Genomic DNA, 15,169 nt, shown 5'->3' with positions numbered 1-15,169 from the left:
TGTGGGGGGAGCCTCTGTAGCAAAGAGAAGAATGGTTACTGTCCTGTAGTATGTGGCCCATGTCCTGCTTCTTAATTTGATTTTTATGGTGAACTTGTGGGAGAATATATTATGGAGGAAGTATTAATAAATTTCCTTTCCCCTTTCTGGAAAATGGAAGTCGACATAGGACAGGGATAAAGGGGAATGCAAGGAGCAGATAAAGCCGCACATGCCGTGGTGGGGAGAGCTATTTATGTAGGTGTACAGACAACCCTTTGGGTGGAAAAGCTGTTTTATCAGCTAAACCTGGAGAGGAAAGCACTGTCACAGCTGCACATACATGCCTTCATGCTACAGAAAATGTGAAAGAGTTTCTGTTACCCAAATAGATTGGGTAACCTTGATACTTCTTGCATAAAGTTAAATTCAGTAAGCTGAGTCTCTTGTGGGGCATGAAGGTTAGCTGGGTCAACTTGTACGCAGTTCAAACATTCAGCTTTGACCAGTCAAACCTCATGTCTCCTTGAAAGCAGATCCATGCTGTTGAGACAGGAGGCATGACAAGGTGTAATTAGAGATGAGCCTTAACCCCTGCTCTTAGCAAATGAATAGTCTTCGGTAATGGTACTTTGTTAATGAGAATGAAGTGAAAAGCACTTGAGCTTCCCTGCTGTGCCATGGCTCTGTCACTGCTGCTGGGAAGGTGATGGAAGTATGAGAACCAGAGAGAACCACAGGGCCTTCTTTTTAAAAAAAAGAGGGAGTGTGGGGTTTAGGGACAGGTATGGGGTCAATGAGAGGATGTCTGGGGTAGAGGAGCAGCCTTGGGGTAAAAGCACTATGCCAGCAAGCGGGAAAGCTGGGCTTCTCGGGGCAGTCGGAGGCTCTATGCCATCCCAGGCAGTGGTGACCCCAAAGGGTTTTGCTGGATTTTCTGTGTTGTAGGTAAAGGTAAGTGGCTTCACCCAGCACTGAGACTGGGAATCGAAATGAGCAGAAGCCTTCCTGAAGATCAGCCCCAGGGGTTTTGTGGCTGCGGCCTTTCTCTAGCAATATGAGCAGGTCTCAGACACTGGACATGGAGATGAAAGCAGGCATGATGGTCGTGAGGAGATGGGTGTCCCTGACACTTCTGCTTTACGACACAGCTGTAGGTATGGACCTCTGTGCCCAGCTCTTGCACCCCTGCAGCATGAGCAGGGGCTGACGGGAGGCAAGACAGCGTGGACGTGGATACCCCTCCAGCCTTGCTCTTGCTTTCAGGGCACCTCTGTGTGGTCCTGAAGTCCTGTTGTGCCCATGTTTCATCGAGACTTTCTCCTGAGAATAGGAGAAACAGCGCTGATCCATGGGTCAATGAATGTTTTGGGCAAATACACTTGCTGCTAGGCCCTTGTCGCAGAGCTGGAGAGACCGTTCGGCGCTTTGGCTGCACGAACAGCCTGCCCAGTGCTGTCTCTGCTAGGTGAGACAAGGTCGCTCTGTGCCATCTCCCGCCTCTGTAAAGCTGGTGCAATCCAGCCATTGCATGTTAATTGGCTTTGGCAGAAGCTTTAGCTCAAAAGCTCCTCTCTGGTTTCCTTCTCAGCCTTTAGCACCCTGCTACAGTGCTTGTCCCATGCCTGGCCCAAGGCTTCTGCTCAACCCTCTGCAAAGGCAAGGCGGGAGGGGAGTGTAAAGCTCCAGCACTGGAAACTCAGCCCATAAATTTCTATTTGCCCTCTTTACTGCCTAAATAGTCTGATAATCTAGTGCTGTTGCTGCTCTCAGGCTTGATTCAGGTTTCTTTGGAGGTAATACTGTGACTTTTTTTTCCCTTCATAGTTTCTGGAATTGTGCCCTGTACTTAGTCATGTTCTGTGGGTCTGTAATTATCTGTGGTGCCTACATATCCATTAAGGGATTTTATATGTTAATCTCACAAGATCTACTGCTCGTTTTGATGTTTTCATCTCGCCGGCTGCCCGCAACCTCTGCATGTGATGTGCCGGGTTAACCGCAGGGCGAGCAGAGATGAGGACAAGCATTTCCCGCTGCTGCTCTCTCCCTAACGCACCCTTCTCTCCGACCCCCAGCACCCAGCTGAGCCGCTGGACCAGCACCGAGCTGTGGGGCTCTCGGCGTGCGCACTTCAACGCATCTTTCCACGCGTCGGGGAGCAACGAATGGTTCTGCCTCAGTGACGTAAGTTTAACTGGACAATTATTTTATGGCATCTCTAAGGTTAAAACCAGGCAAACTGCCATGTAACTTGGTCAGGGATTGCTGCAATGAGTGAGTGACAAGCCACGAATTCAGTTCTGCCAGTGACAACAGTACCATCCTGATGCTGCACGGGTGCATTTCGGTTCCATAAAACCGTATGTTGTATAGTTTACTAGTTGCAGAGCTAAATCTACCTAAACTTACTCAGTTTTGGTCTATCTAAAGTAAGTATCTTTTCAGGGGGTGGTTTGATGTTTTTCAGTGAACCAAACCAATCATATCAGATTAAGGAAAAAAAAATCCTCTTTAGGTTACTTAAATTCATAAAACTTGAGGACTAATTGAAAGTAGAAATGCACGTACAAAATGCAATATTTTGATTCTGTTTAGAGAAGTCAGAATTTTCCATTACTTGCCTGCTTTCTCCCAGCTGCAGCTACTCACTAAATTCACAACAGAGTAGTTTAGTAGCTTCTGAATGTGTTTGTCTCAACTAATTTACTATTTTTGGGGGTGGGGATATTGCTGAGATGTAATTACAAACCCAATTGTATCAAGCTCAGAATTCCTTTCTTTTCAAGTGTTACACAAATTATTTAGCTTTTGATTTGTTACCTTTTGTTCTAGAAAAAGGTTTTACAACATACCCGCTATGTCTAGACACATCTGTAAGGCACTAATTGGATTTAAAAAAAAAACACATCACTTTATCATTTTCATCTCTGAGGCCGTTTAATAGACTTAACTTTTCCAGAAATGTGCTCATTTTGGTCCCAATTCAAGGAATATCCATCATTAGGACAGCAGAGGGACCCAAAAGTCACACTGGCATCCGTCGCACTTTAAGCCTGTGCTTGAAATTCTGCTCATGCTCAGCCACTGAACTGGTGCTTGCAGTTTTCGCTACTCTCAAATGTTGTATATCCGTGTATGGCACAAAATGTGGACAGAATGGAGAGAGCAGGGTAAGGAATGAGTAAGCCTTGCAAAATACAATTCTAGAGCCACCTCACCTTGCTCTAGGAAGCAGGGTATGTTAGAAAGTTTTACTAGAATTTGTTAAAGTATTAATGTTATTCTTCCTCTGCCACTGTTTGTTCTTCCAGTATGACCCAAACTAGGGGGAAACACCCGAGGAAGAAAGTGTGATGCTTACTAGTGGAGCTCTTGGCTTGTAACACGTCGATAACCTGCAGAGCTCATGAAAGCATTCAGTTTATACAATACCACAGCACGCTGCCTCCCACGGAGCATTCAGAGTCCACTGTGCCAATAAAGCACAGGTTGAGAGACGTGATGTACATCCACACCAAGAAGCTTTTAAGAAATGAGGGAAAAATTCTAGAGCACGGTAAAAAAAAACAAAGACAGTTTTTAAACTGCAATATTACTATTAGAACATGCTCAGAAACATCGCTCTGGGTGTCAAAGCTGAGCTTGACAATATTTTTTATTCATCTGTGGGCATTTCCCTCCAATACAAAACAATTTAAAGAATTTTTCTGAACAGCCAGTGAATCAGAAACCCGTGTCCAGCTGTCTGGCTCGGTGGTCTGTGTTCGGGAAGAAGCATGGCAGATGCAACGCAAAATCCAGGGGCTGATCTTGCAACAAGTAGAACAAAGTATTAGTTCAGACTGTGGGAGATGAAAATGCCAATCAAATCTGGAAGTTGAGATGCTTGGCTTGAGCATTTATATTGAACTATGACTTCTTTGACTGATGTTCTGACCCAGGGTTTGACTTGCTGTCCTCTCAAGAGCAGCGTAAATAGTGAGGAACGAGGCTCTTGTTAAATACCAAATGCTTTAACACCACAGGTGAGGATATCTAAAACCTGATGCAATAACCTTAGTGTTTCATGACAAAGTCAAAATCTTCCAGGGTGTTGCCAGGGAAGGAGGGGACATCACTGCAACAGTGACCACGCAGGCTCTGCTCCAGGTCACCCAGTCCTCTTGCACACAGGAGCTGCAGCCAACCCTGGCCCCTGCCGTGGTGCAAATGATAAGAGCTGCTCTTTTCTGATATATAAACACCTTGAAAACTGGTGTTGTGTGAGCAGAGTGGGTGTGCAATTCCAAAATTTTTGTGTGCAAATTCCAAAAATGAGACAGTTGAAAGAAAAAAAACCAAACCCCTTTCAACCAAGTGTTAATGATGCACTTTTTGCTGTGCCCACCACCCCACCTGTAGTGCTAAGAGCATTATGCAATTAGAGAACAAGCTCCCTTTGACTTATACCTGTTATTTCTTAATAGAAAATGAATTGGTGGGAAAACTGTTTGCTAGGAGAGACATAGAAATTAATGGCATGGCATTGTGTGTGTCTGTGTGGCAAGGAAACACGCCAAGCTCTGCACAGCCTCCTGAGAATTAAATGAGCATCCAGTATCAAAGCAGCATCAAAGGATCTCCAGAGATGAGCAAACCTCATAAATAAGGAAGCTCAGGGATGTATGAGAAAGCTCATGATATATAAATAGTTCATTTTGAAATCCTCTATTCTAAAACACCATCAGAAAAGGGCTGGCATATGAACGGTGAGATTGAGGCCTCGTCTGATTATTGGGATCGAAAAGATAATGGGGGATTGCAGTGTAGAGGATCTGGAGTTGATAATACAGCTGGGCTGGAAATAAAGGTCTAAGACAGTGTCGTCCAGTAGATAAAGCCAGGAGTCAGGGGAGTCAGACTTAGCACCGTAAACCATCATAGACATTTTTCACCATTCTCTAGGAAAACCCAGCCAAACAGCAATCTCTTGCCACGAGGCAGTTCTTCCGGCCCCTGAACCTTTCGACTTTCTTATACCTAAAACATGTCCTGATTAGTGAAGAGCCCTTCCAAAGCACAGTACTCTGGTGACTTATGGCTGTCACAAGATACTGCTAATATTACTTACACAAGAAGCTCATAATATTTTGAAGATGTACCTTGTCTTCTCCAGGACAGTATTGTTCTCTTCTAGTCCTGATATTCTCTCCCTCAACATTTCCTTTTCACTGAAGTCCTTCTCCATCGATCCCCCAGCCAAAGCACTTCACCAGCCACCCTGCAGTGGGTGCGGTGGTCTCCCACGCAAATACGGGCCAGTACCCGCCGCGACTGCCGCAATGTCAATAGCGAAACGTGGGAGGACTCTGCCCTCTAACAGCTCTTCATCCAGCATTTCTGGTTTTAAACAGCTTTAATGAATCAGGAAAACCGATTACTTTAACCTCTGAAACAGAATTTTTACCTAGGCTTCATCTTATTGGTAGAAAGAAAGTATTCAGCATTTCTCACATCAGTCTTAAATGCATCCTGAACAGACAGAGTGGAAAATTGTCCTAAACCCTTCGGCATCCACTTGCTGTCAGGCGCATGTCAAGTCAGGAATAAAAATTGGCAACTAGCTGTAGATTTCACAGTCATGCAGCAGGATTTGTGGAGCTGAATTTGCAGTTCAGTTCTTGGCTTCAGCTGCCACTCCACGTACCTCCGGTGATGAGCATTCGTGCCACAGAGACGCATTAGAGTTGTCAGATATCCAGAGCTTACAGAAATAACTTCATTTCTAAATGGACTGTCTCTTTTGGTATGAATAGTCAGACAGAACGACATACAAAATACTTGACATGCACTGCTAGATCAGTACAGTCTCTGACACATGAAAATATTTGGAATATTTCAGACTCCATTTAATGCTTCTCCAGAGTTTTGCAGAACAGTAAATTATGAGATCTATAATTAAGCTGTGCACTCCCTCTCTTTGATTATGCTTTAATCTTCTTTCATTTACCAAAGATTGTGAAAGCCATTGATCAAATACCTCTCAGGGACCTGAATATAATCTAAAAGGAAACTAAATGTTAACAGGGAACAAGGCTTTAAACTTTGCTGTTGGTAGTTATTCCCAAGGCTTAACTACACTTTGGAAATAAAAGGAGGTCAAAACTGCTTTCCCTGTTAAAAAGGGGAAACAAAAAGTCAGCAGAGGTGTTTTCCTCTGAACTTATGAGCACTAAATACATTATTTTGGGGCTAAGCAGAAAGGTAGCCATTTATCCCTGCAGTTATACTAAATCCTGGCACTTTGGCACAGAATCACTTTGTGTAGCCCAGAAGAGTCACGTAGTAAAAGAGGAGAGCTGTGCTGCTGTGGCTGAAGTTCCACCCAGCAGTGGTTAAGGGGGAGCGTGCAGGCTTGGCCACCACGTGTGACCTGCCCTCATCTTCCTCAGCACCTGCAGTTCTTGTATTAAGGATATTAGACCTTCCTGGCCTATTCCCTTTAGCATCTGACTATGGACTTGTTCATGAAGTCATCCAACTCCTTTCTGAACCTGCTGATGCCACCTGCCCCCACAACAAATCATGGCAACAAATTCCAGGAGATTGCTGCCTGCTGCTCTTAATTTTAAGGTGCTCTCCTATTAGTATGAGTGACCCTTCATTCTAGTATTGTGGGATTTGGTGAACATCAGTTTTGCGCTTGCCTTATCCTTATCCTTCACAATTTTATAAATCTCGATCATGTCTCAGCCATGCAAATCACTGCAGCATTTTTAAAACATAGCCAGTAAAAAACACAGGCTTTTGAAGAAAAAAAAAAAAAGGAAATAATTTCAAATCGCAAGACTAGTCTTCAAAAGTAAAATGTGCTAAGGGAAACAAATTACTCCTAAAAATAAAAGCTGGCCAATGACTGGTCAGCAACAGCAATGTGTTACCATCACATTGAGATCATACTCTCACATATTACAGTGCAGCTTATAAAATACTTGAAAGGGGAATGCATATCTACTTCAGATCAGCAAATACTTTGAAATTCGGGGATGAAATCCCAGTGTCACTGAAATAAAAAAAAAAAAAAATCAAAATTTTTCTTTTTAAATGTTCCTTGTATAAAGCAAAAGAAAGGAGTATCGCTCATTCACTGTAAAACTTCTGTTTCTCTCTGCCAACTTTGAGCAAAAAGATAGGGGCACGTGTTTAAATACATTCCCTTGGTTGTTTTCTCCATCTGGCTAGCATAACAAACTCTACAGGTGATTCAAATGCAATGCCTTGACTTCTTTCAATTCTTTAATTTGAAAGGTTATTTTAGCACACCATAAACCAGTCCTGTGTTCCAGTATCTACGCTACTGCAGCCTTCCTTGGTAAAGGATCACTGTTCTAACCTCAGGGACGATATCTACACCATACGTACATGAGTGAGTCAGCCTTCTATCTCAGAAATTACCTCTAAGAGGCAAAACTTCAGAAATTCACCCTCTATACTTACCTAAAACAAAGACTTTTATGCATCATGTTTCTGGTTTATTAGTTTAAAACACAGCTTGGGTTGGCACTAAACCACAAAGAGCAGCAGATAAGAAACTGTATATTTTCTGACAGGTCATTGAGCCGGAGCCTAACATGCTCATCTTAACAGCTCATCTGTGTCTGCTGTCCTGACGTTCTGACATTTGCTGTCAAGGTTCCTTTCCTGGGCAGCTCGGCGCTTTACTGTTCAACACCACTGCCCTAATCTGCAGCAGCACATACCAGTCTCTTAACTACTGACGCAAAACCACTGTCTCTGGAATCCAAAGAAACACCCCAAAAAAACAAAATGAAGATTATCAATGGCTTCTCTATTATGCAAACTAGATATTTAAGACAGCGCAGGACACACATTATGAAAAAGGTATTTATTATTTACACAACTGCTATAGTTCCTTAAGAACAATATATACCATTTTTATTTGAAAGGGTCAATGCGTCTTTCAAATACATGAACTGCATAATGCACAAGTGTTGGTAATGCCAAACAGCAGTCACATCACACTTCTATAGTGCAGGCATAAGCAGCGCAAGTAAATGATATTTTAAGAACAGTATGGCTGAATATTGTATTTAAACACAGTGTTTGCACTTTGACAAGATTTAGCTAGAAGAGAACAAGGGTTTTGTTCATGCTTTGTTAGGAATGTGAATTTCCCATCTGAGGTTTAAACCCTTTATCTGACATGAGAATTTTTCAGGCAGACTGCTTTTCACTTACCAAATAAGAGTGGGTTTCTCTCCCTCAAACATCAATCTTTTGTTTTCCAGTAAACACTGCTTTATAGTACAACTTCACACACTGGGGTAAATTGGCCACAGAGTTGGTACTTTCCCATCTTACTGTCTTGCACAGAGAAACACTGACATACTAATACATACCAAACTTAGACAACTTGTAATTTATAGACTTAAATACTGGAATGGGAGGGAGACTGTTTCTAAAGATGGAGGGAATAAAGGGCTTATACAATTCATACACAGCCAAGGATGGCTCCTTACTCAACTTTTTTGGTCTAAATATTTTTTTCTAGTTTCAGAATGGTTTTGGTCTTTTAATGGTTTTGGTTGTACTTCGGCAGCAAAGGAGAGGAAAGTATTTTAAGTAGTAACACCAGAACTGAATGCAAGAAAAAGTAACTGACTTGTTTCTCCCACTTTGAGCTTATTGCTGTGATCTTTTTAAAAAAACCCACAACCAACCACCTGGAAGACCAAGTATAGCAGTCATTCTGGCATTGGATCCAGTGTCCAGCACTATTATACTCTAGCGTAAAAGCAAGGAAAAGTCCAATGATCTTAGTTATGTTCCCTTCAATTCAGTGCCACACAATCTTACTAGCGCTATTGTCCTTGCTTCTTTGAAAGATACCTGGAAGAAACAAAAGTACAGTTTTTCACAAAATAAGAGGTAGGCACAAATATGTCTAGTACCTTTTATAAATTCAAAGTATGAACCTGCTTTCTTTTCTCACTAGCAATCCCCCTATTGATAACCAAAAATTAGAAATGTGATCAATACTACTTATGATTTAATTCGATTTCAACATTCTCTCAGTTCCATGATAGGTTATCTTACAGTAATTCAAAGTCACATTTTTAGTTACTCTATTAGGTTTTTTAAACAAAAGGGAGGAAGGAAACAAACATGTTTTATTCTAAAAGGTTGAAAATTACAGAAGTTGGAAAAGTAGCTATTATATCATTTAAGATAAAAAGGCCTATTAGATATGGCACTCCTTCAAATAAATTCAAGACTAATGAACAGTGATCCAGCATAACCTGAAAAGAACAGCCCTCCACTAGCTTTTTTAGAGAACCTGAGTTACTCCAAAATGCTTGTTTTCTGGTCACATAGCTCTTTTACCAGAGCAATCTGGCTATGTGGTGACATTGAATGCCTTGCAGGTACTCTAGAAAAAAAAAATCCAACCAATATAACTGACAGTGTGAAATACCCTGTGGATTTCAATGCTTTTGAAGTTTAACTTTCTGTATTTCTGTTCTAATCAGAAACACGAAAGAAAATTGTATCAAGTTTGCAAGGCTGTTCTTTTAAGCACTGAATGAGTGTTTTTTCAAATAGCATATTGTACACATCTTTTTTCGCCTGTATTGGAACTTCAGGCTGTTGCATAAAACCATTAAGAATTTTGCCCAAACACTTCACAAATCATTCTCTAGCAACAATTATGATGCTAGCTGGTGCTCTAAGCATTTGGAAAACTCTTGTTCATAACATAGTAACTTACATTTTGGAGCTGATGAATACCGTAATGCCACACAACTTGGATAGTGCCCGAGAACCACACTGTAACACCCCAAACCGCTGAAGTAACTGCCAGAAAAGTTGCCTCGTAACGAAGGACCTAAGATCTGAATGGAGAGCCTAACTTTGTAGGGGTGGAAAGAGAGAGATTTTGGGGGACCAGGTTCCTTCAAAAATTCTTTTCCCCTTAGGAAGCATAATTGCTTAACTGAAAACAATTTGAGGTCCTGAATACTAGAGAAGTATGAAAAAAGGTCCGTTTTGTCAAAACCTTATCATTTTAGAGAAGCAAGCCCACACACTATAGCCTCGTTAAAATTCTGCTCAAACTAAAGGACCTTCATAACTGTAACTGATGTCAAAGTTCATCAGCTGTTATTTTCTGGCCTTTGTACAGATGACCTCAAGCAATACACAGTGCGCTCAGGGACAGAAGGAAGAAAGAATTTTGACTTTGTTCTTACCTTTCCCAATGTTTGTGATTCAGCTCCAAAAAGTCATCTAATTTTGCTATTTCTTTGAGGTATTGAGTGAGCTTTAGAAGCTCCTTGTCTTTATCCCGATTTAAATGTGCTTTCATAAAAGGCCTTATCTATACAAAATAAATAAACAGGGTATAACCATTTGCTCAAAGTAAGAAAAATGCTTCTGATTCTCTATCATTTGCTATCTATTTAAAGTATATTTTCAGTACTATGCCAAGTTATACCTTCTCTTAGGTAAGAGGAATAAAAACCTTTTCCATTTGTGGCCACATCCAATTTGTCTTGTTATTTGTGCAAACTGGACTGCAGGGTTTTTGCCTTGTATGCCCCCAAGGAGGAAATTTGTTTTGTCTTGTTCTTCTTCAAGCCCTCCCCTCCCAGTCAGACAGAATGATAAAACGATGTGGAATGGACTGCCACATTTTCTAATAAGATTTCATAGATATTTTTGCATGAGACATGAGGGATTTTCAGCTTCACTTTCTGAGTTTGTGTGGCACCACTGGAACCAGATGCTTTTTTTTTTTCTCCAACAAAAAGCATTTGACAACTATGATAGGTTCTGTGAAAAGAGGTGTCAGAAATAAAGCTTATTTGACAACGGCTTTAAGCTTGGAATACATTATGCCTGCGCCTTGTTTTAGTAATTCAATGTTCTTGTCTGCAGCTCTGCTAACATTTTGACAAACATCTTTCAAGTCTGAGCTAGAGGGAGCTCTCTGGATAATCCTCTCCTAGCAAGGTCTTTGCTATTCCTGGTTCTCCTAACACTGTACCATTCCAATTCACATCATCTTGCTAGATCTCATCCATTGCTATTCTCTTCACATCATGGATACTTTCAAAGAAACATCATCTTGGATTTCTCCATTTGAAAACATCTTTTTTTTAAAAAGAAATTTATGAGGGTTCTCTTAGTACCATACTGCTGTACCATCATTTACAAGTAGAAATTTAAGTTGCATTCTTCTTATTCAGAACCAGCACTGATAGTGGAGCATGAACTGGTTGACAATTTTATAAAATGAAATATTTGCTGCTCTGCAGTCAAAATGGCTCAAGGCATTAATTATTTCCCAGAACAGAATGCTTGCTATTACATTGGCATACTACCATGAAGTACAGCCACTTATTTGATTTATATTCTGAATATAACCCCTCTTGAGATTGAACGTCACATATTTCAACAGTGCCTGTCAACAATGCCCAGCTTGATTATGGCTCGCAGGTATAATTTAAGCAGAAATCATAACTTCATTGATTTTGGTAGTCTTTTAAAAGCTCTCTTAATAGTGAAACAAAGCTTATTTAATACTACTTTTAGGGAAATATTAGTCCAGACAAATGGCATTCTAAATTAAAAAAAAAAAAAATGTGCATCTTTGCTAGATAAGAATAGAAGTATGAGAAAGTACTACTTCAAGTATAAGAAAAAGTAGTAATAAATGACAATTACCTTGAGTCCATTTTGTGGATTCATTAGGAAGTTTCGGCCAATGTCATCAAACATAATGGTATTTTTTTTGCTGTAGTATTCTGAAAATTTTCCCCAGATAACACCAAGAGGCTTCACCTGCAAAAATAACACATACAAGGTACCTGAGGTAAATCAGATCATAGGCAGGAGATGAAAATACCAGTCTATAGGAACTTGAATCCAAACTCAAATGCACACTTGCATTCTTTCGCTGAAAAATTAGCAGGTAGTTGGGCTTTAACATGGGAAAAGATGTGAAATAGTGTAACATATGAAATACCCTGCACACTAAAGAAAACATTTCTGTTGGTACTAAATTTTCTTGCAACAGTTATCTATTCTTTGATTTGAAAGCAGTGTCATCCAAATATACTACTCAAAAATTAATAGAGAATTTCAGTAGAAAAAAAATATCTGTGATTGCAAGATTTTCTTGCATGAAAACTTCCGCACAACTTTATTGTTGAGTATTTCAAAGGGGTATGATAACATGAATGTACAAAAAGATCAGGAAAAAATAGGTACTTACATCTATTAGTCCTCTTCTAGGAGTGTGCACTGTTATCATGGCAGCACTGTCCAGCATGAACGTTATCTTGTAGTTTGCATTGGTACTCACTCCAAGCTCCTGCATCACAATGATTTATTACTAAAGCTTCTAATTATGACAGTTTTACTGTTGTACAACTGAAACCATTATTACCATACATTGTTTGTCAAAGGGTGAGCTGCTGAGGATTACCAGAGACACACTAAAAATAGGTATCTGGAGGGGTTCAATTTTTTTAACCAATGAGAATCATAAAAGTACACTATTCTACCAAGAGAAAAAAAAGCTGATAGGAATTTATTTTTTGTAGTGTTTACTATCAGAAACTTATCAACTGATGTCAGCATAAAATCAAAGCAACTTTGCAGAAAAGGCAAAATACAGAGAGGTCTTGCTCATACCTTCATGCATAATCTTTCACAAGTTCTACATGACTCAACTTTACTCAGTATCTCTAGCAAAGGATAGCAACTGTGTGCAGTCTGCTATTTGTTCCTTCCAGTAAGCTGCAATAAATCTCAGCCCAAAGATGAAATATATGGTAACGGTTCACTGTTACCCTTTCCTCCTCTCTTGCAGATGTCCAGCCACACTTAATTGATTTCTTTTACATGAAAAAGTGAATCTTGCAAATGAAAGGCACTACCTACCTGGGTCAGTGTCCTGTTACACTAGAAAAAACTAGCTGTTCTAGACTGTCTGAATTCCAGGTGTAAATAGACGGTAAATGAGAGATTAAACTTGGTTATCTGACACTCCCTTCTTTTTAACGTTGTTCCTACTTTGTAGTTTAAAACAAAAACTTTAAAGCCAGGTATTGCTGGGATCATTGTTCCCTGACAAAAAGTGAAACTTTTAGTGGTAAGCACCCCTGGTGCTATCAGTTTAGTTGGCTTCTAGAGATAGGAATCTCAACTGATCAAGATCCAGAAGTAGGCATAGAAAGATTGTGATTCAGTAAGATATGAAAGGACTGGAAAGGTGACTTAGAAATGTAGAAAGGTGACCAATGCATGAGAAACAGCCCAGTTTTGAACAATGGTTTTCCACAAGAAAATTCTAGCACTACACTGACAGACATAACATAAAGAGATGTAACACTGCCACAAGAAATGCAATGTTTGCAAGGCTCAACACTGATTTTACTTGCACTAACTCTACTTCATAGTTCTGATTAAAGATTCTCATTTCTGAGCTCGCTCTGAGGCATTTTTGTTTGTTTAGAAAAATTGTAGCAACTCATTATTTTAAGGAAGAGGACACTGGAAAATGTGCTTTGGTCTGTTAAAACGTGAAAAAATAGTCTATTAGAAAGAGTGGAGATACAAAAGCTTAAATTTGGAAAAGTTTTCCCTGAAATGGAAATAAGCTTTGATTTATAAGCATAAAAAAACCCCAACCAACCAAACATACAGTTTTCAATTCTTAGTAAGCTCATTAGATTTACAGCTAAGCCTGACTGTAAATATGTTTACCACCAGGTCAGCTGTGCAAAACTGGCCAGTTGCCTGATTTAGGCACAGAAGAAACTAGGATTGACAGAAGAGCTCTTACGGATGTTTAATAAGGCAGAGGAAGCAACAGAACCACACAGCTGCAAGACGTACAAGATAAATATGAAAAGTTTCCTCTTGATAACCTACTCTAGCATGCCACATCTGTCTGCTCCTTTAGAAAAAAAGATATTACACTTAAAGACTAGAGCTCTATAATTAGAGGTAAGATGAAAGCAACTGTGAAGGCTGCGTGACTAATCTTAAAGTTTCAGCAGGCACTGACTTGTGTTTAGTTCTGCTAAATTTAGCACCTACTGCTGATAGTTTGTGTGGAATTCTAAAATTAGATTTAATCTAGTTTTGTGACAAAGATAACTTAAAGTGACTATGAAGATTTAAAAAACTCAGGTTTTGATTCATACAACCTCCCCAGTTGCTAACCCCCTGTATAACGCTAAGCGTAAGTCCAACTATACAAACAGCCAGACTAGAAACAAATTACAGATTTTCAGAACAACTTACTTTCATTTTAGCTTCAATCCATTTCATATTAGTAGCAGCTGAAACAAAAGGGAGAAAGCAGAAAGAATACTTTATCAAAATAAGTCATTGACAGGCAAAAAAGAAACAAGCCAAGAAACGGTTCACTTACCAAATCTTTACACAAAATTTAATTTCAGAAAGATCCATCCTTGTACAATGGGGTAGCTTTTAGGGTTTACTGCTGTGAAGACAGTCTTCCTTCATGGAAGTTTACTTTTATTTGGAAAAGCTTACTTTTCAAATGAACAACTAGATGAAGCACTGTCTGCGTTTAAATAATTTTCTAGATCAGCTGTTACTGAACTACAGTCTGCAGGACTGGAAGAAGTGGGCTGCACCTGGTTTGAGGAACCATACTGCCTGTGCAGGATTTTCTCCTGGAAGCAATGATAAGAGTACACAAGGTCTGGAAAGGACAAAGTGTCAACATTGCCCGCTGATCTAAGAATATGTGGAAACATTGTCCCAGACTATGAAAACTAAATTTTGTTATACAATTTTAACATGGTTTAAACTCTGCACTGGCTAAAGTCTGTTCTCCAGCTGTTGGACAGGAAGTGAAACAGCATGCAAACAATCAACCACCCTTGTAGACAGGAGAGTTTGGTTCATTTGGCAGTTCACTACTGATTGTCTGGATTGAGATTATTTGTAAAGATAGCTATCAAACAAGTGTTTGAATGTTGGCTATACAATTCCGTTACTTCAAGCACTTGTTTGTTTGTACAAAGTAACACTCAGTAAAGTGATGCTGAGCTTTACACTGTGATTAGATCCATTCATGTGAGCAGTATGTGGTGGTTTTTCACGTAAGAATTACTGTTTTTCTGAAATAGCTCTAATAGCTATG

The 15,169-nt window shown here is 39.9% G+C and overlaps 1 protein-coding gene across 1 annotated transcript in view; it reads right to left on the bottom strand.

The window, feature by feature from the left end:
• Window positions 1–7,852: 7,852 nt before the first annotated feature.
• UBLCP1 (ubiquitin-like domain containing CTD phosphatase 1) overlaps window positions 7,853–15,169 on the bottom strand; it is a 10,093-nt gene continuing 2,776 nt past the window's right edge. The window contains exons 6-10 of the mRNA XM_010282158.1: window positions 14,299–14,336; window positions 12,260–12,358; window positions 11,710–11,826; window positions 10,233–10,360; window positions 7,853–8,871 (exon numbers count right to left, since the gene is read on the bottom strand). Coding sequence (XP_010280460.1) covers window positions 8,844–8,871; window positions 10,233–10,360; window positions 11,710–11,826; window positions 12,260–12,358; window positions 14,299–14,336 — 410 coding nt within the window. The 3' untranslated portion in view covers window positions 7,853–8,843. The remainder of the gene's footprint in view (window positions 8,872–10,232; window positions 10,361–11,709; window positions 11,827–12,259; window positions 12,359–14,298; window positions 14,337–15,169) is intronic.

Source organism: Phaethon lepturus, unplaced genomic scaffold (assembly GCF_000687285.1).
Source record: "Phaethon lepturus isolate BGI_N335 unplaced genomic scaffold, ASM68728v1 scaffold51832, whole genome shotgun sequence".
NCBI lineage: Eukaryota > Metazoa > Chordata > Aves > Phaethontiformes > Phaethontidae > Phaethon > Phaethon lepturus.
This window is presented reverse-complemented; position numbering and strand designations above follow the sequence as displayed.